At 39.5% G+C, this 24972-nt stretch overlaps 1 protein-coding gene across 3 annotated transcripts in view; it reads right to left on the bottom strand.

Moving 5' to 3' along the window:
- The window catches only part of SAMD13 (sterile alpha motif domain containing 13), a 50422-nt gene extending 36720 nt beyond the window's left edge, over nucleotides 1–13702 (bottom strand). For 2 of the 3 annotated variants that reach the window (XM_055403604.2, XM_088834868.1), the window contains exons 1-2: nucleotides 13485–13551; nucleotides 8765–8849 (exon numbers count right to left, since the gene is read on the bottom strand). In XM_055403604.2, the coding sequence (XP_055259579.1) occupies nucleotides 8765–8849; nucleotides 13485–13494 (95 nt within the window). In that variant the 5' untranslated portion in view covers nucleotides 13495–13551. Of the gene's footprint in view, nucleotides 1–8764; nucleotides 8850–13484 lie in introns of all 3 variants that reach the window. The other variant, XM_088834867.1, reaches the window with a different exon arrangement.
- Between the last annotated feature and the right edge of the window lie 11270 nt (nucleotides 13703–24972).

Here is a 24972-nt window from a genome sequence, read left to right as displayed (position 1 = left end):
TCTGAGTCACAAGGGCAGCCCACAACACCAAAGACACTGCCAGGTTCATACTTGGAGTCTGCTTTATCTCAGAAGACTTCCAAATTTATGAAGAAATGTTATCAATTTATGGCCTGAAAAAGTGAATTTCTATTTAAATATTTTAAAATGTTTTATATTTGTTGAAGAATAACTTCAGCTAGATTTGAAAAAATTAAATCCTATCCTGGTAGATGGTACTTATTCAGTCACACTAAGTTTAAATAAATCTGGTTTTAATATACTTTTAAAACAGGAGACATATTTCATTGCTTCATTCTGCTGTATGATACACATGTTCAGTTTTTTGAAGCAGACTCCTGAAAAGTGTCGAGAATGCCATTGTTAAATCATTCCATAAATATTTGTAAATGCCACAGATCAATGCCAAACAATGGAACTCTTAAAAGAAATAGAACACATTTAAAGATCTGTGTTCTTTGCCACTACTTGTTAAGTCATAGAAGAAATATACAAAGACTTATTGTATTGTTAAGTCCAATTCAATATTTCATTAAAACAAAAAATGCTTTCCAAATATTCAATAATTAAAGACAAAAAATGGCAGAGAAGTTTATATTTTCTTATTGATATATCAGACTACATGTAAATGAGATTAATTTAAAGCTCCTGAAAAAAAAAAAAAAGGAAAAGCTGATTTGTAACCTAGGTAAAGAGGCACAAAATTTTGTGTTGAAACTGAAACTTTTCAGAGTACAATAAAAATAATTTTACACATCTTTCTAACATAAATCAATTTTAAGAGAAATTTGAAGAATGATTTATTGGATAAATTTATATGTCTTATAAATTTATGTAATACACTTTTGAATTTAATGCTAACGATATGATTTTTCTGAGTATCAGCAAATTTATTTAACTTAGTTTTGAAACTGATATGCTATTGCTTCCAAGTCAAATCAAATCTAAAAAAGAAGAACCAGGAACTTCCCTGGTGGTCCAGTGGCTAAGACTCCCTGCTTCTAATGCAGGGGGCCCAGGTTCAATCCTTGGTCAGGGAACTAGATCCCACATGCCACAACTAAGACCTGGTGCAGCCAAATAAATGAACAAAAAGTAAATATATAAAAAGAAGAAGAACCAGTTGTGTCAATGTACATGAATGTATTAAAGGAAAATAATTTTTGGTACTTGATTCATTTATTGAGACTTTTAAGAATTATTTGGGTATGTGATTCTACTTTTTCAGTCACAAATTTTATGAAATCTAATAGAGATCAAATATTTATAATAAAATTTTTGCATCCAAATTGAGATATACTCTAAGTGTAAAATATATAGTGGACTGATAAAATTTAGCACAAAAATATAAACTATCTCATTAATAACATTCTATATTGGTTACATTTAAAAATGATAACATCCTGGGTATTTTCAAATATAAACTATATTAAAATTAACTTCATCTGTTTAAATATGACCACCAGAAAATTTCAAATTACATCTATGGCTCAAATGTCATTTCTAGTATATATCTGGCACTAGCATATATCCCTGGAGAAGGCAATGGCAAGCCACTCCAGTACTCTTGCCTGGAAAATCCCATGGACGGAGAAGCCTGGTAGGCTGCAGTCCATGAGGTCGCTACGAGTCAGACATGACTGAGCGACTTCACTTTCACTTTTCACTTTCACACATTGGAGAAGGAAATGGCAACCCACTCCGGTGTTCTTGCCTGGAGAATCCCAGGGATGGGGGAGCCTGGTGGGCTGCCGTCTATGGGGTCACACAGAGTCGGACACGACTGAAGTGACTTAGCAGCAGCAGCATATATCCAGAAACGGAATTGTTGAGTTATAAAATATTTTACGGTTCAACACTGGAAAATAAAGCCAAATTGTTTTCCGAAGCCCGTGGACATCAGCATCAACATTACCAGAGAACATGTTAAAACACAAGTTCCAGGCCCTTGGGATGTACCGAACTGAAACTCTGGAGGTGTGGCCCAGCTGCCTGTATTTTAACATGCCCCCCAAGTGATACAAATTCACTTTGAGAAACACTGCCTAGCGTAACTTAGAAGAGACTTATAATATATCTTATACTTAGAAGAAATATGCCATTTTGAAAAGGGAAGTCCTGCCTTTGTTAAGTTATGGTCATGGTATTGAATGTTTTCATCATTTACAAATCTTGGGTACTTAGGCTTCTATAGCCCCCTGGGAGAGTGAGAGCTGTGCCTCTGGTAAAAGAGACTGAAAGCTACCTTTGACAACCTAGTCACCCCAGTGCAGAAGAAAGGGCTCAGGCTTCAAAGCCAGACTTTAAACCTAAATACCAACATCAGGACTTAAAAGCAGTGAACTCTTAGAAGCTCTTTTACCTCCTGGAGCTTTGGTTTTCTCCACTATAAAATGGGAATTATAGCACATACCTCAAAATATGGTTGTGAGGATTAACAAGGCTCACACAAAGTGCTAGACACAGAGAAAGGACTCCATAAAGCATAGCCTTGTAAGACTAAAGCTCTGAGCAGTAGCACATGGCCAGTGAATAAGGTTATTATCCTAGGCTTCTTTGGAAATGATCCTTTGTGAAGTACACTGTCTAATAAAGCAACTATATTTTCCATGCCTGGAAAACAAAATGGAAGCAACAGTGACCCCAATTTGAGCAGATCTCAGAGAGAGCCTTAAGACTTTATGTTTTAGGGATTCAGTATTATAATCTAACTCTATCTTGGCCAACAGGTTAGCCAATAGCCACTTGCTATATAAACTGAGACTGCTATTTCTGATCAAGGTGGAGTAATGGGGCCCAGAACTACCCTTCTGCCTAAAACAACTAAAAAAATAGACAAGATGTATGAAACTGGCACTCAAGGCATTGGACACTGGCAATAAAGAATAGTGATCCCTGAAGGAAGGGAAACAAGCATGGTAGCCTGAGCCACTTACTGCCTGATGAGAGATTTTAGGCTGTGCCCGGGTGCAGAGTTCCAGAGAGGAGAGGGCTACACAGAGAGAACTCTGGAGATGTGCAGAGGTTTCCCTTCTGCTCAGCGGAATACTGATTATCACATACACATGAGGAAATAGGCTGGGGAAAGAATCATGAAAAAGAACTGGAGACAAAAATCCTTAGAGATCACACAGAGTTGGGAACAGTGCTTGTTTCTATTTTCCAGAAAGGAATATCGCATCATTCAGGAGTATTGGTTAGAGTAGAAATGTGGGTCTTACTTCAATAAAAGGAGGGGGGGAAGGGTAAATACAGCTCTAGTCCTGACTAACAATACTTATTAATAAAATAAGGCTTAAAAGGTTCAATTGCTTGTTTCCAACTAATTTAAGCACATCCCAGGACAAAGATCTGGAATATTTATAGGAATACAAAATTATCCAACATTCAATAAGGCAAAATTCAAAACACCTAACTTTCAATAAAGAATTATCAAACATGCAAAGAAGGAGAAAACTATGACCCATAGTGAAAAGAAAAACCAATCTACTGAAACTGAGAAGTGACAGAATCAGTAGACAAGGACATTGAAACAATTTTATGACTATGTTTCATATGTTCAGAAGCGAGAGGGAGGGATATGTAAAGTGAAGACATGAAAGATCTAAAAAGACCAAGCTGAACTTCCAGAGATGAAAATTTGTTTGAAATGAAAAGTGCATTGGGTGGGATTAACAAGAGATTATACATTTCAGAAGAAAAGATTAGTGAACTTGAAGGAAAAGCAATAGAAACTATCCAAAAATGAAACACAGAAAAAAGACTGTGTTTAATTAGTAAAGTAATTAGTCTCCAATTAAAATAAAAAGAAAAAATTAAATTTAAAAACAGAAAAAAATTAACAGGGTATCAGTGAATTGTGGGACAATATCAAGTGATCAAATAAACCTATAACTGGAGTCCCCAAAGGAGAAGTGAAGAAGGACCAAAGAAAATTCAAAAAACAACAGTTGAAAAATTTCACCAGTAATCCCACTGCTGGGCATACACACCGAGGAAACCAGAATTGAAAGAGACACATGTACTCCAATGTTCATCGCAGCACTGTTTGCAATAGACTGGACAAGGAAGCAACCTAGATGTCCATTGGCAGACGAATGGATAAGAAAGTTATGGTACATACACACGATGGAACATCACTCAGCTATTAAAAAGAATGCATTTGAATCAGCTCTAATGAGGTGGATCCCTGGTGGCTCAGAGGTTAAAGCGTCTGCCTCCAATGCGGGAGACTGGGGTTCGATCCCTGGGTCGGGAATCTCCCCTGGAGAAGGAAACGGTAACCCACTCCAGTATTCTTGCCTGGAGAATCCCATGGACAGAGAAGCCTGGTAGGCTACAGTCCACGCGGTCGCAAAGAGTCGGACACGACTGAGCGACGGAACGGAATGAGGTGGATAAAACTGGAGCCTATTATACAGAGCGAAGTAAGTCAGAAAGAAAAACACCAATACAGTATACTAACGCATATATATGGAAGTTAGAAAGATGGTAAGGATGACCCTATATGAGAGGCAGCAAAAGAGACACAGATGTAAAGAACAGACTGCTGGACTCTGTGGGAGAAGGTGAGGGTGGGATGATTTGAGAGAATAGCAGTGAAACATACATATTATCACATGTGAAACAGATTCCCAGACCAGGTTTGATGCATGAGGCAGGGTGCTCAGGGCTAGTGCACTGGGATGACCCTGAGAGATGGGATGGGGAGGGGGGAGGGAGGGGGGAGGGAGGGGGAGGGAGGGGGGAGGGAGGGGGAGGGAGGGTCAGGATGGGGAACACATGTACACCCATGGCTGATTCATGTGAATGTATGGCAAAACTACCACAATATTGTAAAGCAATTAGTCTCCAATTAAAATTAAAAGAAAAAAATTAAAAAAAAAAAAAAGAAATTTCCAAACTTTATGAAAACTAAGCCCATAGATTCCCCCTCCCAAAAAACAAATTTTAAACACAAGAAAGATGAATAAAACTGCACTGAGTCTCATAATCAAATTGCTCAAAAATCAATGGCACAGAAAATTTTAAAAGCAGGCTGAAAAGAAAGACAAGAAAAAAAGTAAAAATGTTTTTCTTGTCTTAAGATTGGGAACAAAATTAGGATGTCTAATCTCACCACTGCTATTCAACTTTTTACTGGAGGTCTTATTCAGTGCAATAAAATAAGAAAAAGAAATGAAAGGTATCCACAGCGCGAAAGAAAAAGTAAAACTGTCTTTATTCACCAGATATAGCTGTCTATGTTAAATATCTGATAGAATCTATGAAAAAGCCATTAGAAGTAATAAGTGAGTTTAGCAAGGTTGTAGGATACAAGATCAATATAAAATAACCTACCATATTTCTTTATACTAGCAATAAACAATTAGAAATTTAAATTTTAAAAGCATTATCAATAATGGGGCTTCTCTGGTGACTCTGTTAAAGAATCTGCTGCTAATGCAGGAGATGCAAGTTCAATCCCTGGGTTGGGACGATCCCATAAAGAGGGAAATGCAACCTCCTCCAGTATTCTTGCCTGGGAAATACCATGGACAGAGGAGACTGGTAGGCTCCAGTCCATGGGATCACAGAAGAGTCAGACATGACTTAGCAACTAAACAACAACAACCATTAATAATAGTATAAAAATATGAAATATGGAGGGATATATCTGACAAAATATGTGCAAGACCTGCACACTGAAAACTATGAAACATTGCTGAGAGAAATTAAAGAGGACCTAAGTAGTGGATTGAAATGCTGTGTTAATGAGTTGGAAGACACAATATTGTTAAGATGTCAATTCTCCTCAAATTGATCTATAATTCAATGCAATGCCAGTCAAATGACCACAGGCATTTTTTTGGGTAGAAATTTACAAGCTGATTTATACGGAAAAGCAAAGGACCTAAGAATGCCAAAACAAGTTCCAAAAAAATCAAAGTTGAACAGATAATACTACCTGATTTCAAGATTTATCATAAAGGTTTAGTTATTCAAACAGTGTTGTATCGGCGTAAATATATACATAATATCAACGGAATAAAATAGAATCCAGACTAGATCTACAGATAATATGATCAGTTATTTTTTCAAGAAAGTTGCAGAGATAGTTCAACAAATGGTGCTGGAATGATTGGATATCCAAAGGCAAAAAAAAACCAACCACCGAAACCACTGTCAACAGTAAGACTTTAATTCTTATTCCACACCATATACAAAATTAACTCAAAAATTATAGTCCCAAATCTAAGAAAACATAAGAGAACATCTTTGTGACCTTGAGCGAGGCAAATATTTCTTAGATAAGTGACACTAAAAACACTATCCATAAAATAAAAAATTTATAAAGTGGACTTCATCAAAATTTAAAACTTCTGCACTTTGAAAGGCACTGTAGAGAGAATGAAAAAACAAATTACATACAACAAGAAAATATTTTCAAATCATATCTATAACAAAGGACTTGTATCCTGAATATGTAAAAACTCTACACAATAATATATTAAAAAACCAGCCCAATAAAAAGATGGGCAAAAGATCTGAACAATACTTGAGAATATCTATAGATAAAACAACCTCATTAAAAAAACTCTACATCCTCAGTCATTACAGAAATGAAAATTAAAACTATACCTAATAACTAAGGAGAGAACTGTAAAACATTGATAAAGGAAATCGAAAATGATTCAAAGTAATGGAAAGATATACCATGCTCTTGGATTGGAAGAATTAATGTTGTTAAAATGGTCATCCTACACAAAGCAATCTTCAGATTAAAAAACAAAACAAAACACACCTAATGAAATGAAGATTGATCACACCAAGTTCCTGAGGATACAGAACAACTGGAATGCTCACACACTGCTGGTGGGAATGTAAAATGGCACAACTAGTTCGGAAAATAGTTTGGCAATTTCTTACAAAGTTTAGCATACACCTACCACATGCCCCAGTCACTTCACTCCTAGATACTTATCCAAGAAAAATGTATATGTTCACACACACACCTGTACACAAGTGACCAAGGCAGTTTAGTTGTAATCCCTTATAAATGGGAACAACCCAAATGTCTATGAACAAGTGGGTGGACAAACAATGAACAAAGTATTGTATATCCATACAATAAAACATCACTTAGTAATAAAAATCAACGAACTATTGATACATATTATAACATAAACGAATCCTAAATTAATTATTCTGGGAGAAATAAACCAGACCCCTTCCCTCCTCCTAAAAAAGTACATTCTGAATAATTCCATTTATATAAAAATCTAGGAAAAATAATCTTCAGTAAGAGACTACCAGTGTTGCCTGGGGAATATGAGGGCAGAGAAGGGCAGGAAGGAGAGATTATACAGATTTATGAGGAACCTGTGGGGATGATGGATATGTTTGATATCTTAATTTTGGTAGTGGTTTCATGGGTGTATACAAATGTCAGAGCTTATCAGATTTTATACTTTAAACACATGCAGTTTATTATATGGCAATCATATTTCAATGAAGCTGTTAACTTTTAAAATTGATTTAAACTGAATAAAATTAAAAGTTCAGTTCATCAGTTACATTAGTCACATTTCAGGTTTTTAATTGCCACATGCAGCTTGTGGCTACCACGGTAGACAGTATCTGTGTAGGACATTTTCATCACCGCTCAGGGCTCTACTGGAAGCAGTTGGTCTAACCAACATATTCAAAAAAGCATGCTTCTTTCATTCCTCCTCCATCTATCTTCCCCAAACTTCAAACATGGGAACAAGCACGGAAGCATGGCATTGATATATAAATTACAGGAGAATTTTTTTAAAGCAAATTTTATTAAGTTTAATGCAACTTTAATATAAAAGATACCTTCTATTCATAAACATATATAGCATACTATTTTTTCATTTAGTTATCACAGCTTCTACAGATTACATTAGCTTCTTCCAAAGCTCAAGTTGAAGGAGATTTTAAACTAAAATGACAGGGAAAAAATGAAACAGACAACACTGTGTTGGAGCACGCTTCTTCCTTGTAAGCAATGTGGCTAGAGCCAAAATATAACACCTAGAATAAATATTTTTTCACATACTTACAGATATTTTATGTCTAAAGTACATAGCATGTTTCAGAATACACCACATAATGCAACTAAATTTTCCTATTTAAAAGTATCAAGCATGTAACTCACAATAAATATAATCAAAAGTTTCAACTGTAAGAACAGATGTAAAAAAGAGACTTTGGTATACACAGAAATGCTTCACATTCAAGGAACAGTTCATAAAATGAGGACAGAGAAGTTGTTAAACTTAGTATTCTTACTGACACTTTTTTCCTTCCCTTCCTATAGCTTTCATTTTTGAGATGGGTGGTTTTATTCAAAAAAGACTCAATCTCTCTTTTCTGTTCCCCCTCACACACACACACACACCGCCACCCCCCTCCCCACAGCCCTTGTAGCCTATGGACTTGGGAGGCAGAGTCTATGTTTGCTCTGTGTTTTTGTTTCAATATACAGAATTCAGGGCTGGAATCTTCAACCTTCCCTGTTTTAAAGCCTGATACACTAACTCTTTATGCACTTTGATGTCTGAGTCATCTCTTAGAAATGGAATACAGAAAAAGGCAATTGGGGCTGGGGGGAGAGGGGAAGCTGGTCGCCAGTGTAGACCAATCAACCAAGACAACCCCCACAGTGTATTGTAGTAGATAAGCAAGAAGTATAAAAATAGAGCCCAAGTCCCTCTGTTGTTTGCAGAAGCAGAACTCACAAGCCAGTTTCACTTACTTTTTTACACCGACAGAGCCATTTTCCTTGTTTTCCATGTCAACAGATAGCATGGGGAGGCTGCAGGGTTCCTTTACTTCAGCAACTAATCAATAAGGGAGAAAAGCTCGTGTTTAATTCTTTGAAAGTGAGAGAAGAATATATATTCTGAATCGGAAACATAATGGTCCCTTTTACAGCCTCACACCAATTCACGTATATGTTTGCTTAAATCTCCAGTTCTCTCAGTGATTGGAGAGATGTGATTAAACCTAAAGAATTGGAGGAGACAGATTGGGGTGCTTTCATCTGTGCTGGCACTCCCTGCCTCGACAATAAGCATTTGCAAATGAAATTGAATCCTTGTTCAAAACAAGTGCTGTGTGAACTGGCACAGCTTCTCCCAGTGCCAAGCTCTCACTTAAGACACTGCAACTCATAAATGAGTCAAAGTCGATAAAAACAACCCCACTTTTCCTCCCCTTTCCACCTCGGGCTGTGATTTCTTTTTTTCTTACTGTATTTTTTTTTTTTTTCTGTCCACTCCCACTTCTCTGTTTTTCCACTGCGATGCAAAAGACCACTTAAAGCTTTTGTCAGCAAGTATTCCCCTACCTCATATATTCTCAATGAAAACCTTAAAAACCTGTCTGTGAGATGGCCATGCTCTAGTAAAGCTGGAAGCTCACGAAAATGCCAGATATCTCTAAAAACAGAAAGGTGCCGCTGGTGTGTGTGTGTGTGTGTACACGAGAGGGTAGGCAGCTCATTAGATTTATGTAAAAATCATCAAAACATTCAAGGAGATACAGTTAGCATCCATCACTTCGTCTTTTTGTTTAGTAGGAAGAACACAGAAAAAATAAAATCCCTCTACAATTAATATGCTATTAGCAAGATGAAAAAGCTACAAACAAAACTGCTGAAAAAAAAACAAAAAACTAGTTCTGAAATGTGCTTGTTCTCCTACAGCTGAAGCCATAAATTAAATACATTTCCTCTCAAATCACTTTATACTTCGGCACTTCTTCCCTAGGGATTACTCTGACATGACAAGTGCATCATTTAGTATATTCACAAGATTTTATCATTGTTACAGAAGTAGATGATTAACAAATAATACTGTAAGTGTGGGATAATCTTCACTGCTGATATACACGCACACACACACACACAAACTTCCAGTCACTACACCACTTAGATCATTCATAGAGAAATCCAACATTTAATATACATCTAGATATTAACATACATCCACACACCGGTTACAGAGTAGACAGAAGATAGTGCTGCTTGCTCCATGCCAAAAGAATGATTTCACTTCAGTTGGAAACTGTTACACATTCACCATTTTCTAAGCATCTCAGAAACAAAACAAAACAAAACACTCACAATGATACTCTGCAACACCACACTACATTGTCTTATTATTATTATTTTCTTTTCTTGTGGAAGAGTAAAAAGAAAACCTACCTAGAAGCAACTAAAACATGTCATTTTTTATAGGCTTATCAAGAACAGCCAAAGAAACCCCAATGTTTTCTTTCACAAAGTAGGCTGGCAAAGGAATTCAATAAGGAGGTACAATTTGACACAGTGAAATAAAACCAGGCTGGCTCTCAGCCAACATGACGTTAGGAATCACACACAAGCTGCACCAACAGCCTTCTGGTTCATGGCTGACTTTTTAAAGCTACAGTGTGCCTGTTCACTTTTGCTAACTACCTTCAGCACAATTAGTGGAAGTGAATGAATCACAAGTCCCCAAGCTGCAGAATTCTCCCTGCACCTGTCTTGATCAAAGAAAAACAAACTGCATCAAGAGGCTATTATTTTCTCCCTCCCCTTCCTTGTTTCTGCATCATATGTCTTTGCTGTTCTAAGCATGAATGCCATGTGTCAAACTATTTTTTTGTTCTTCCCTGTGGGAGAAAAAATAAGGGAAAGTCCAGTGCTTATGGGCTATATTCAGTGAACACCCAGAAGCTGCAGCCCTGTGTTACTCTTTTGCTGACAAAGATCCCAGGGCTGGCTTTCAAGCTCTTTGTGAGAATAAGGAAAGCACTGCCCAGCAGAAAATCCTTTTACTTCATTATGCAGGAAGTAACATATTTCAGAGAGGATGCAAAGGAGATGACCAGATCGCCTGAGAACGCCCACATTCTTTAATTTTGGCATTCATCTTACCAGATGAAGTCAGCCAAACACTCAAAATAAAACAAACTTTATTCTATGAAACAAAAACAATTAGTCTGGGAGGTTTCATTTTACTAGATTTCCCCAGTTGCATAAAAAGCATAATTCAACAAATTCAACATTTCTTTTCTATGAGCACCTGCTACTATATTAATTACATATGACAAAGAAGATTTGTGCCAACCCCCAAATTCATAGTATCTTCCACCATCCTAAGTCCCAGTTCAGGAAAGGTGAAGGTAGAATAAAGGCCAGGCATGATCTTTTGATTAAGTTACCCTGATCAGTCTCACAGTTCTCTTGCTTGACTGGGAACTACTGCTCAAGGGAAACATTCCCATTCCACAAACATACTGTATGTAACTAGAAACATAAATGGTTGTCACTGAAATAATATTTGCACACTTTCAGGTCAAGATGTCAACAAAACCTCTCAAGGTAGGGCAGAAGGATCCTAGAAAAAGTCATCTCCTGCTGTAAAACTATAGACTGGGCAGAATTGAGGAGAAAGCTGCTGGTCTCTCTTTTCTTTAGCAATTTTTAAGGGTACTAGAAAATCAGCAACTATGATCTAAATTAGCAATCTGAATTTCAAAGTCAATTTTCTTCCCCTTACTTATTGCAGGAATGGTATTAGAAATTTTCAACTTCTTGAAAGATCATCGCTGAGAAAAACTTCAAACGCTCTCTCTGAACATCTTTGCAATTGCCCCCTTGAAAGAGAAAATAATAATAATTTAGGGAAGACTTCTAAATATTCTTTTATTTTTGAGTACTATTTTTTAAGCACAGTTCAAACAAGGGGTTTTTTCTTGGTTTGTTTTATCACCAATGATCAAAATGATGAACTCTTCTGGAGACAGAGGACTCTTTCACCAACAGATTCCATAATGCTTTTGAACTTGATCTGAGGTGTCTAAACTGTTTTCCAACTAAATTCAAATGGAAGGTAGCTGGGCTATGAGTCCTGGGGGCAAGGGATAGAGAAGAGAGTACCCTGACAGCACTGTCATGGCATCGCTTAGAACAATATTAGGTTCAGCCCACCGCTCTTGAAAGAAGAGAGGCAAAGCAAGTGCAGCTATACTGACTCTCAGACACCCTCACAGGAGAAAGGATTCTGTTTCTCCAAGAATTTCTTCCTACGTATAGAAGAGGGCATCCCTTACTGTCTTGTCTGTTGTGATCAAAATTTGCCTGTTAGACAAGGGTGTGGGTTTCAGAAGATGTGAAAAATCAATCCCATTTTATAAAAAAAATGAGTCACATATCCTGACAACAGGAGGTTTCATTCATCAGCTAATTTCTAATTTTGGAGTAAACTGACATTTGTGGGTATAAGCATCTATACTAGTACTCAACCACTTCCTCCTCACTCCCTCCAACAAAGTGATATTAACCCTCTTCTCTGCTAATAAAAATTAAGTGTATCTGTGTGTAATGTGGTGCCTGGTGTGTGTGTAGGGCATAGCATAAATGCAGTATGTGTGATGAGTGTATGCTGTGTAATATGTGTGGGTGTTATACCTGTGGTATACGTGTTTGTGGTGTGCGCAGTGTCGTGGTATTCGTGTTTGCAGAATGTGCATTATGCATTGTGTTTGTGTCTGTGTGTGTAGGAGGAGTGAGAGAGATACAAACCAACAAGACCCTCTGATCCAGGATATCATGGGATGTGCTAAAGTAACTTCAGAGGTCCTCGTGCTGAGATTCAGGAGCAGTACTTTCAGGGACACTTGGAAATGGGCTCAGATAGGAAGGGAGATGGGTCAGGAAGGATGGGAAACTGGTGCCTCAGTTGGCTTCTTTTATTGATCTCTCATCCCCCAGTGAGCAAGCACCCTCCCGGAGAAACCATCCGCCCCGCCTTGCCTCCAGGTATCCGCCCGCAGGCGTCTCCAGCCCGAATCTCCGAGCGCAGACCTGGGTACACAGCGCTGCAGAAATCACCTCAAGAAGTCGCCGAAGGGCAGGGCCGAGCTCAGCAGGGCCCTAGAGGGTCTCCAGGGGAAACTGAGGAGGGCCTGGAGAGGGGGCGGTGGGGGCAGAACATAGGGCAGGAGAAGGGATGCCGAAGAGACTTGAATCAGCGGTCACGTCCGATAGCCAAACGACTCGCTTGTGGCACTGGTGACAGAGGGGAAAGTTTCTGGCTAAGATTTTCAACAAGAAATCGTTTGTGTTTGGGACTGGGGTCTCCCCAGGGGAACTTATCTTTGGAAAGGGAGTAGGGAGGTGTGGTGCTCGGTAAGCGCCCAGCCGAGCCTTGCCATCTCCAGGTCCCCTCCTGCTAGCTCCGCCCTGCAGCCCCCGGGGAGCCGCCGCGCTCCCCGGGGCCGGGCACGCCTCTGCCCCGACTTCCACTCCGGGGTGACAGATAGCACACTCGGGGGGTACAACAAGCTGCAGGAGCACCGGGCACACAGCAGAGACGCGGGAGGGCAGGGAGGTTTTTCTTGTGGCTTTCTTCGTTTCCTTCCATCCTGGACAGGGGGGGTAGGACGGGCGCGTTCCCAGTGCCCTCGTAGCACGAGCGATCACTTACCTCCCCGCATGGCCAGCGCCGGGAGGCTTTCCCCGGTGCAGAGCTCGCCGGCCGCCACGCGCCCAGCCCCAGCGCACCCGGCCGGGCGCGCGGGGCACGCCGGGACTTGTAGTCTCCGGCCTCGGGGCGAGGGTCCGAGGGCTGGGTCGGCGAGGAAGCCGAGAGGCCCGGGAGGGAAGGGATGGGGCCAGGGCGCTAAGAAGGTAAAGGGAGGACATTTGCAAGAACTTAGAACTTCCTGGGAGCTGGAGGTGTGAAACACTCCAAGAGAAGCTTTTAAACAGGGAGTTTTCAGGCTGATACCATTTTCTTCCTGACTTATTCGCACGTGGCAATTCTGATGAAGTTTTGAGCTGGGTTTTGGCAGTTATGACAAGCAGAGATTTCCTCCGGCCAAGTCCACATTAGAACGTTACTTCTTTCACCCAAACATGCAAGTGGCATCCTCTGCTTGGAACACCTATTGTGTGGCTCACTCAGTTGAAGCCCTGGGCATGCAAAGGGAGAGTGAATAATTGCCCATTACATTTGGAGAGCACTTTACAGTTTACAAAGCACCTTTTACTGACTTAGTGCATTTTATTGGAACCAGAAAGCAAAACAGATACGCGGAGGAAAACTCAAAAATGCAAGGAGTCTTTTGTATTCGCACTTCCGGAGTTTGGGGGGCCCCCCCACCCTTCGTCCTCCCCCTCCCACCCTTCGCCCTCACCACCCCCACCCCGACCTCCCAGCGCAATTCTTTTTCTCCTCCACCCCTTTTCTTAGCAGCTGGGAAGAGAGCCTAGGGAGGAGGGCTGTGTCGGATGTGGTGGGCGCAGTGAAAGAGGGGAGCCTGCTGTGAAGGACTTCCTTGAAAGAGCTGATAATAAATCTTTACTAAATATGGAAATAAGTGAAACCAAAAGAAGAACCTATGGACTGGAAGAATGGAGGAGGAAGGAAAAAGCAGGTAGCACAGATGCAGAGACTGAATAGGAGGTAGTAATTGGGCTAGAGACAATATGAGAAAGTTGTATCCAAAAAATGAAAAGAAAAAAAAAGCAAAATCAGGGATTTTTTAGAAGCCAGATAGACCTAGAATCTTGCTGTTGTCACTTTGGAGCTAGTTCTGTGACCTTAGGTAAGTTGTTTAACCTCCCCAAACCTCTTTTTCATCTTTAAAATTTAAATAATAATAATTCCTACTATGAATAATGAATCGTTCCTATCTTGTCATGTGCTGTGAAGATTAAAAGTGAGAAGCATTTAGTATAATGCCTGGCATATAATGAACACTCAATTAAATATAATTGAATGCCTATGATATGCCAGGTACGGGGTGTGTGTGTGTGTGTGTGTGCGTGTGTGTGTGCGTGCGTGTGTGTGTGTGTGTGTGCGCTTAGTTGCTCAGTCGTGTCCAACTCTTTGTGTCCCCATGGACTGTAGCTGGTCAGTCTCCTCTGTCCATGGGACTTTCCAGGCAAGAATACTGGGTGGGTTGTTGCCATTTCCTACTCCAGGGAATGTTCCTGACCCACATCTCCTGCACTGCAGGCTAATTCTTTACCACTGAGCTGCCAGGGAAGTTCCTAAAGCTAAGTATAAATAATATTATTAATAGATATTAATATTGTCTGGAGAAACTCCTTTTGTGGATGTATCAAAAGATAAATTGGCATAGAAGTACTAGTTAGGAGGCTGTGACAATATTCTAAGTTATAGGTGATGAGAGTTTGAGCTAGTGATAAAAAAGGAAGCAAATATGAGACACCTCAGGGGGCAAATGGACAGAATGGTACAATCAACTGGATTCAGGAGTGAGGAGTAGGAGACAAAGATGGTTGTCCATTCTAGATGAAGTGGATGATGTCATTCACATAAATAGGTACAACTGATGGAATAACAGGTTTTGGAAGATGACTGATTTTGGACACGTATGACTGGAGGCTTTTTGTGTCTCAGTGACAAAGTGGCAGTTGGAAGTGTGACTTTGGATATGTGTAGAAACAGAACTCTGAGACTTAGTTGAAGATCATGTGGAGAGGAAAAAGGGCAGCAGAGGTGTGCAGGGGGAGGGGAGGAGTGAGACTATGACAGCAGGCAGGAATTGGGGGAGGGGAAAGGGAAAAATGCAGGAAAGAGAAGTGAGGAGGAGCTTGTCAAAGGCCACTGGACTTACAGATCGAGATCTCTTGGGATGAAAGTACCTCCAGGAATTGGTTTGGAAATTCACCAGAGTGATTTTGGTTGTTCCAGTGATTGTAGGTAGGGAACTGCTGGAATGTAGTTGGTTGGGACAATGCCCGGGACAGTCCTGCTCAGCAAAGAACTGTCCCACGTCCTGTGTGAATTGATTGTCCCCTGCTCATTCGTGTAGATGAAAAGCCTGATTATATTTATGTGAGTCTAGAATCTATTTTATATGTAAACATAAACTGTTTTTCACATAGTGAAATGACAGTGCCATTCCTGGAATTAGAATCAGCCATACAGTTCATTTTGTGCTATCCATTTCATGATGATTCTACAGATGGATGCAAGCATCTGACTGCTTCATTTGTTCTTTTAGTTTAGGGATACCTGAGCAGTTCCACATTGAATCACACATTTATATTTTCCTTTCAGTATTTGAATTTTTAAAAAACTGGGAGAAAATAATTTCAGAATGGGAGAAAATAATAGCAAATGAAGCAACTGATAAAGGATTAATCTCCAAATTATACAAGCAGCTCCTGCAGCTTAATTCCAGAAAACTAAGTGACCCAATCAAAAAATGGGCCAAAGAACTAAACAGACATTTCTCCAAAGAAGACATAAAGATGGCTAACAAACACATGAAAAAATGCTCAACATCCCTCATCATCAGAGAAATGCAAATCAAAACCACAATGAGATACCATTTCACACCAGTCAGAATGGCTGCTATCCAAAAGTCTACATGCAATAAATGCTGGAGAGGGTGTGGAGAGAAGGGAACCCTCTTACACTGTTGGTGGGAATGCAAACTAGTACAGCCACTATGGAGAACAGTGTGGAGATTCCTCAGAAAACTGGAAATAGAACTGCCATATGATCCAGCGATCGCACTCCTGGGCATACACACCGAGGAAACCAGAATTGAAAGAGACACATGTACTCCAATGTTCATTGCAGCACTGTTTATAATAGCCAGGACATGGAAGCAACCTAGATGTCCATCTGCAGATGAATGGATAAGAAAGCTTTGGTACATATACACAATGGAGTATTTCTCAGCCATCAAAAAGAATGCATTTGAATCAGTTTTAATGAGGTGGATGAAATTGGAGCCAATTATACAGAGTGAAGTAAGCCAGAAAGAAGAACATCAATACTGTATATTAACGCATATATATGGAATTTAGAAAAATGGTAACCTGAACCCTGTATAAGAGACTGCAAAAGAGATATAGGCATTTAGAACAGTCTTTGGGACTCTGTGGGAGAGGGTGAAGGTGGAATGATTGGGGAGAATGGAATTGTAGCATGTATATTATCATAAGTGACCAGTCCAGGTTCGACGCATAAATTTTCCTCTGTTCAAAAAAAAAAAAAAAAAAGAGTACTGGAGTGGCTTGCCATTGTATAAGCTTATTCAAAAACACTATCCTCTATTACAGTTGTGTATGTGTGTGTATGTTTGTAGATGCATAGATAAAAGTCTGTAAAATACGCTCCACATTTGCTAACTGTTGTTATCAGCAAGGAGGGAGGCATGGTGTGTATATTTGGGGAAGGGATTGGGATATTTGAGGGGAGCTTTTGTTATCATACTGTACACATGTTGTATTTATTGGCATTTAAAAAATAAAACATTTTTAAAAAAAAATAATAAAAATAAAAAACTACATATGTAGGTAGCTTATGACTTCCCCTTCACAATCTTAGAGGATATTAACCCATATTTCTTGTTAAAGGGTGCATTAGGTTTGACAAGGCTGTGAACCATTTTTTCTGTCAACAGATCTCTTTTGAGTGACTGCTATGAACTAGGCATCGTTCTATTAATAGATACTTGAGATACATCAATAAATAAAACAAAAAGTTTACTGCCTTATGGAGATTACATTCTAATGTGTGTGGGGGAGAGACAATAAATAATAAATATAAACTAAATAAGTAAATTCTGTATATTAGAAAGTGACAAATGTTATTAAAAAATAGGCAGGATAAAGGAGCTTGGGGCTTCCCAGGTGGCTCCAGTGGTAAAGAATCTACCTGCCAATGCAGGAGACATAAGAGACTTGGGTTCAATCCCTGGGTCTGGAAGATCCCCGGGAGGAGGGCATGGTAACCCATTCCTGTATTCTTGCCTGGAGAATCCCATGGACAGAGGAGCCCTGTGGGCTACAGTCCATAGAGTTGCAGAGTCAGACATGACTGAAGTGACCTAGCATGCACACACACAAAGGAGACTGAGAATTCAGGAGAGAATGTGGGCTGAAATGTTAAGTATGGTAAATTTTATTGAGAAGGTAACTTTCAAAGGAAGAATGGGTGTTGGTAAAAGAGTGGCCTTGTGGATTTTTGAGGGAAAAACATTTCAGGGAGAGAGAAGAGTTAGTCATAAAGATAGGAATACCAGACCACCTTTCTTGCCTCCTGCGAAACTTGTATGCAGGTCAAGAAGCAACAGCTAGAACTGGACATGGAACAACAGACTGGTTCAAAATTGGGAAAGGAGTACATCAGGCTGTATACTGTCATCCTGCTTGCTTAATTTTTATGTAGAGTACATCATGCGAAATGCAGGACTGGATGAAGCACAAGCTGGAATCAAGATTGCTGGGAGAACTGTCAATAACTTCAGATATGCAGATGATACCAGTCTTATGGCAGAAAGAGAAGAACTAAAGAGCCTCTTGATGAAGGTGAAAGAGGAGAGTGAAAAAACTGGTTTAAAAAACTAAAAATGTTTATAAAACATTGAAAAAACTAAGATCATGGCATCTGGTCCTATTACTTCACGCAAATAAATAGGGAAACAATGGAAACGGTGACAGACTTAATTTTCTTGGGCTCCAAAATAACTGTAGATGGTGACTGCAGCCATGAAATTAAAAGACACTTGCACCTTGGAAGAAAAACTATGACAAACCTAGACAGCATGTTAAAAAGCAGAGACATTACTTTGCCAACAAAGGTCCATCTAATCAAAGCTATGGTTTTTCCAATAGTCATGTATTGATGTGACAGTTGGATCATAACAAAAGTTGAGCACCGAATAATTGATACTTTTGAACTGTGGTGCCTGAGAAGGCTCTTGAGAGACCGTTGGACTGCGAGGAGTTCAAACCAGTCAGTTCTAAAGGAAATCAGTCCTAAATATTCATTGGAAGGACTGATGCTGAAGCTGAAACTCCAATACTTTGGCCACCTGATGCGAAGAGCCAACTCATTTGAAAAGACCTTGATGCTGGGAAAGATTGAAGGCAGGAGGAGAAGGGGCAGCAACAGAGGATGAGATGGTTGGATGGCATCACTGACTCAATGGACATGAGTTTGAGCAAACTCCAGGAGATTGTGAGGGATAGGGAGACCTGGCGATCTGCAGTCCATGGGGTTGCAAAGAGTCAGACACGACTGAGTGACTGAACAACAGGGTGAGTATGTGTCTGGAGTTTCCAAGACATAGCAAGGATGCCAGTGTGGCTGGGTTAGAGAGAGTTGCGGGTGAGAAGCAGGAGAACTGAGGATGACCACTGAGTTGGAACAGGGGATGTAGGGCGGAGGACTCTACAAGCCCTTTGCTTTTCATGCTGAATGGAATGGGAAGCTACTGTAGACTTTTGGGTGGAACAATAATATGGTCAGGAATATTTTTAAAGGGTTACTCTGGCTTCTCTCTCTAGGATAAATCACAGAGCAAGGGTGGATAGGCCAGAAGCTATTGCAGTAATGAAGGCAAGAAATAATAGTGGCTTGAACCAGAGTGGTAGCAATGAAAAGTGATGTGGGCTCATAAATTCCAGGACACTGTAGAAGAGTTTCAGGGATTGGGGAGGCTGGAAGATGGAGACAGATTAGGGGATGTTTGGAGCCTTGTAATGAGATTTCAGGTGGGAACTGGGAGTCTGCTCTACGCTTAGGGAAAGGAGACAACTGTGTTTATAGAGTGAAGTGAAGAAGCTGCTAGAACCAGAAACATGGAAATTCAGAACAGAGGGGATGATCAATAGACTAACATTCCACAGAAGATGGAACTATGAGATGTTTATTCTTGGAAGGAAGGTGGAACAGTTCTTCCCCTAAGAAAGGAAAGAATGACAATGGAATTAATCAGGAAGATTCTAAAGAAAGAAATGTTTAAAATTTTTATTCATTATGAAAACAATCTATGTGGTAAAAATTAAAACAATCAGAAATTAATAATAGAAAGTAAAAATTCCCAATAAATCCATTCCTAGAGTAATTTATATTAAATGTTTGGTATAGTTTCTACATTTTTTCTTCTAAGCATATGATTTCTCTTTTTTTGAAGGTGACCTTTTTCCCTCTGCCTAGATTACTGTAGGATTTTTTCTTCAATCCTTGAAGTGAAAAAAGCTTTTATTAAATTTTCTTGGAATGTGGTGAGCCCTTTCAAAGTGTAATTTCAAGATCTCCTTTATTTCAGAAAATTCTTCTATTATGTAAATGTTTACAGTTCCATTTATTCATTCACATCTTCAAAGACAAGAGTCATTCATATGTCAGTTCTCCACTGTCTGTTGTCCACATCTTTCATCTTATTGGTGATTACTTTCTTTCTAAATCGTATTCTGCTAAATTCTGTGTGATTTTTTTTTTTCAATAACTTATCCTCCAAGTTCAATTTTCTTCAGTTTACTTCTTGGTGTTTTTAGTGTGATTGTCAGTGATGCGTCTGATGCTATCTTGGGGGGCTTTTAAAAAATATCTTTGAATGAAGTCAGTGAGATCTAAATTATTGCTCAAAAATAAGGTGAGTCATTGTCTTGCCCCCTCTCCCTGTTTACCTGTGAATTATCCACTTAAAAAATAAACTGGAATATAGAATGTTGATGGCTTATAATCTTTGATTAGCCATTCAGTGATGGATCAGCTGAACAACAGGAAAATCTACTGTGGATGACAAAGAGAGGCAGAGAGAGATAAAGGGGAATTTACTTTTTTTTCTACCTATTACCTACATTTTAAAACAAAGTATTCAAGTGACTTGTAATAATATAAAAAGTAGTTTTAAAAATTATTTAACATCCAAATGTAAATGAAATATCAACACCAGAGGAGAAATAAAAATACAGATAGCTAGATGCAGCATCCTACAAAGTTATTAAAATTATGACCAAATCTTTAAGTTTCCTGGCAACCAAAGTAAGAAAAAATAATCCACATAATTAAATATATGATTCACTTTGACTCTAAAAGAAAACCAATAAGTCAGTGAGATGGAAATATTTTGTCACACTGAGTTCTGAAAAAAAAAATTCAAATGGGGCAGTGTTCCTAATGACTTTTATTAGTAAATACAACTGTGTCACTCTTTAAGTCATTTCTTATACCATTGCTTAATGAAAACTGAAAACCTGGCATCTAAAATAGTCCAGAGAAAACAAATCCCAGCGGCTCTAAGACAACATAACCCAAGCTTGTTGAAAGGCATTCCTCTTTGTAGGAATAAATGGTCTTCCTAGACTGAATTGTGTCCTTGTGAAAGGTATGTTGAAGTCCTAATCCCCAGCATTATAGAATGTGACTTATTTGGAAATAGAGTAATCTCAGGTATAATCAGTTAAGATGAAGTCATCCTGGAGTAGGGGGAGGGCCCTTCTTCTGTAAGACTGGTGTTCTCATAAGAAGTAAGACACGGAGAAAGGCCTTCCTGAGTGGCTCATTGGTGGAGAATCTGTCAATGCAGGGGACTTGGGCTTGATCTCTTGGTCAGAAAGATTCCCTGGAGGAGGTCATGGCAACCTACTCCAGTATTCTTCTCTGGAGAATTCCAAAACAGAGGAGCCTGGTGGGCCACCTTCCATGGGGTTGCAGTCAGACATGACTGAGCGACTGAGCTCCCAAAGCCAGACATAGAGAAGGAGAGACAATGTGAAGACAGAGGGAAAGCGGGTGTTGAAGATGGGAGTGGTGCTGCCTCAAGCCAAGGACCATCTGGGGCTACAAGAAGCTGGGAGGGGCAAGGCAGGAAACTCCTCTAGACACTCTAAAGGGAACTTGACTCTGTCACAACTTGTTGTCAGACTTCTGGCCTCCAGATTGTGAGAGAATTTATTTCTCATGTTTTTATAAAGTTTGTGGTCCTTTATTATGACAGCCTTAAGAAACTAATACAGATAAACTGTATTTCTTTCAGCAATATTTAATTTAATTTATTTTATTGAAGTATAATTGATTTATGTTGTGTTAATTTTTGCTGTACAGCAAAGTAATTGTTATACATGTATATATATATTCTTTTTCATATTTCTTTCCATTATGGTTTATTGTTGTTGTTCAGTCTCTAAGTCATGTCTGACTCTTTGCGACCCCAAGACTGCAGCATGCCAGGCCTCCCTGTCCCTCACAATCTTCCAGAGTTTTCCCAAGCTCATGTCCATTGAATCAGTGATACTATCCAACCATCTCATCCTGTGTCCCGCTCTTCTCCTTGTACCAGCATCAGGGTCTTTTCCAGTGAGTTGGCTATTCGTATCAGGTGGCCAAAGTATTGGAGCTTCATTTTCAACATCAGTCTTACCAATGAGTTTTCAGGGTTGACTTCTCTTAGGATCGACTGGTTTGATATTCTTGCTGTCCAAGGGACTCTCAGGAGTCTTCTCCAACACTACAGTTTAAAAGCATTAATTCTTTGGTGCTCAGCCTTCTTTATGGTCCAACTCTCACATCCATTCATGACTACTGGAAAGACGATTGCTTTGACTATACAGACATTTTTCAGCAAAGTGATGCCTTTTGCTTTTTAATAATGCAGTCTAGGTTTGTCATTGCCTTCCTTCCAAGAAGCAAGTGTCTTCTAATTTCATGGCTGCAGTCACCATCTGCAGTGATTTTGGAGCCCAAGAAGAGAAAATCTGTCATTGCTTCCACTTTTTCCCTTTCTATTTGCCATGAAGTGATGGGACCAGATGCCATGATCTTAGTTTTTTGAATGTTGAATTTTAAGTCAGCTTTTCCACTCTCCTCTTTCACTTTCATCAAGAGGCTCTTTAGTTCCTCTCCACTTTCTTCCATTAGAGTGGTATCATCTGCATATCTGAGGTTGTTGATATTTCTCCCAACAATCTTGATTCCAGTTTGTAACTCATCTAGCCTGGCATTTCACGTGATGTACTCTGTATATAAGTTAAATAGGCAGGGTGACAATATACAGCCTTGCCATACTCCTTTCCCAATTTTGTACCAGTCATTTGTTCCATGTAAGGTGCTAACTGTTGCTTCTTGACCCGCATATGGGATCTCAGGAGACAGATAAGATGATCTGGTATTCCCATCTCTTCAGTAATTTTTCATGTTTTTTTTTTTGTGTGTGTGTGTGTGTGATCAACATAGTTAAAGGCTTTAGTGTAGCCAATGAAACAGACATGAATATTTTTCTGGAATTCCCTTGCTTTTTCTGTGATCCAACTGATGTTTGCAATTTGATCTCTGGTTCCTCTGCTTTTTCTAAGCCTAGCTTGTATATCTGAAAATTCTCAATTCAAGTACTGCTGAAACCTAGCTTTTAGGATTTCGAACATAACCTTACTAGCATGGGAAGTAAGCACAATTGTCCAGTAATTTGTCCAGTAATTTGGACACTGCCCTTCTTTAGAACTGGGATGAAAACTGATCTTTTCCAGACCTGTGGCCACTGCTGGGTTTTTCCAAGTTCCTGACATATTGAGTGCAGCATTTTAACACCATTATCTTTTAGTATTTTAAATTGTTCAGCTGGAATTCTATCACTTCCTCTATCACAACAATCAAGATTGTTGGGAGAAATATCAACAACCTCAGATATGCAGATGATACCACTCTAATTCTGTCACTAGCTTTACTGATAGTAATGCTTCCTGAGGCCCACTTCACTTCCAGGATGTCTGGCTCTAGGTGAGTGACCACACCATCGTGGTTATCCAGGTCATCAACACCTTTCTTTGTACAGTTGTATGCATTCTTACTGCATTTTCTTCTGCCTCTGTTAAGTCTTTATTGTTTCTGTCCTTTATTTATCATCCCCATCCTTGCATGAAATGTTCCCTTGGTATCTCTAATTTTCTTGAAGAGATCTCTAGTCTTTCCCATTCTGTTGTTTTTCTCTATTTCTTTGCATTATTCATGGAAGAAGGCCATCTTATCTCTCCTTGCTTTACTCTGGATCTCTGCATTCATTATTATATCTTTCCCTTTGTCCTTTGCTTTTTGCTTCTCTTTTCTCAGCTGTTTGTAAAGCCTCCTCAGACAACCACTTTGCCTTCTTGCATTTCTTTTTCTTTGGGATGGTTTGTTCACTGACTCTTGTTCAGTGTTAACTCTGTCAATAGTTCTTCAGGCACCCTGCCTACCAGATCCAATCCCTTGAATCTATTCATCATCTCCACAATCATGAGGGATTTGATTTAGGTCATACATGAATGGCCTACTGGTTTTCCCCACTTTCTTTACTTTAAGCCTGAATTTTGCTGTAAGGAGCTGATGGTAGCTTATTATAGGATATTGAATATAGTTCCAAGTACTATGAAGTAGGATCTTGTTGTTTATCCATCCTGTATATAATAGTTTGCATCTGCTAATCCCGAACTCCTAGGCTATTTCTCCCTCACCCACACTCCCATCCTTGACAACTGCAAATCTATTCTATCTGTGAATCTGATTGTTTTGTGGAAGTGTTAATTACTCAATCACTTCTGACTCTTTGCAACCCCATGGACTGCAGCCCAACAGGATTCTCTGTCCATGGAATTCTCTAGGCAAGAATACTGGAGTGGGTTGCCATTTCCTTCTCCAGGGATCCTCCCCATCCAGGGATCTAATCTGTGTCTCCCACATTGCAGGCAGACTCTTTACCAACTGAGCCATCAGGGAAGCTTGTTTTGTACATAAGTTCAACAATATTGTTTTGTAGATAGATTGTTTTGTAGATAAATTCAACCATGGTTTATAAATGTTAATTCTCTCAATCAAGTTTTGGTATACGTTGTTGTGTGGCCAGACCACTCAGGATGGCTGTTCTCTTGCTCTTGTATACCCTGCTCGACGGGTTCCTACTTTACCTATGCCCTACTCACAAGACTGACCTTCCCTCTCAGTCATGGAGCCTAATCAGTAAATGCTTATGCTCTTGCTCCTGGCCCCAGATGGTAACTGTTCTAATCTTTAGATTAAAACTATCTCCACATTGATAGTTCATCAAAGGGCAGTGAAGGGTGTGTTCCTCTGCAGGTTTCCCTGGTAACCAGTGAGCCAGCCTATAATTGGTAACTTCTCTCCCCTGCCACTTCAGACATGTAAGATCCGCTATCCATGAAACCAC

This window comes from Moschus berezovskii, chromosome 4, assembly GCF_049115385.1.
Source record: "Moschus berezovskii isolate FMDL1 chromosome 4, NW_MosBer_1.0, whole genome shotgun sequence".
Lineage (NCBI taxonomy): Eukaryota > Metazoa > Chordata > Mammalia > Artiodactyla > Moschidae > Moschus > Moschus berezovskii.
Note: the sequence above shows the minus strand (reverse complement) of the source record. Positions and strands in the feature narration are given on the sequence as shown.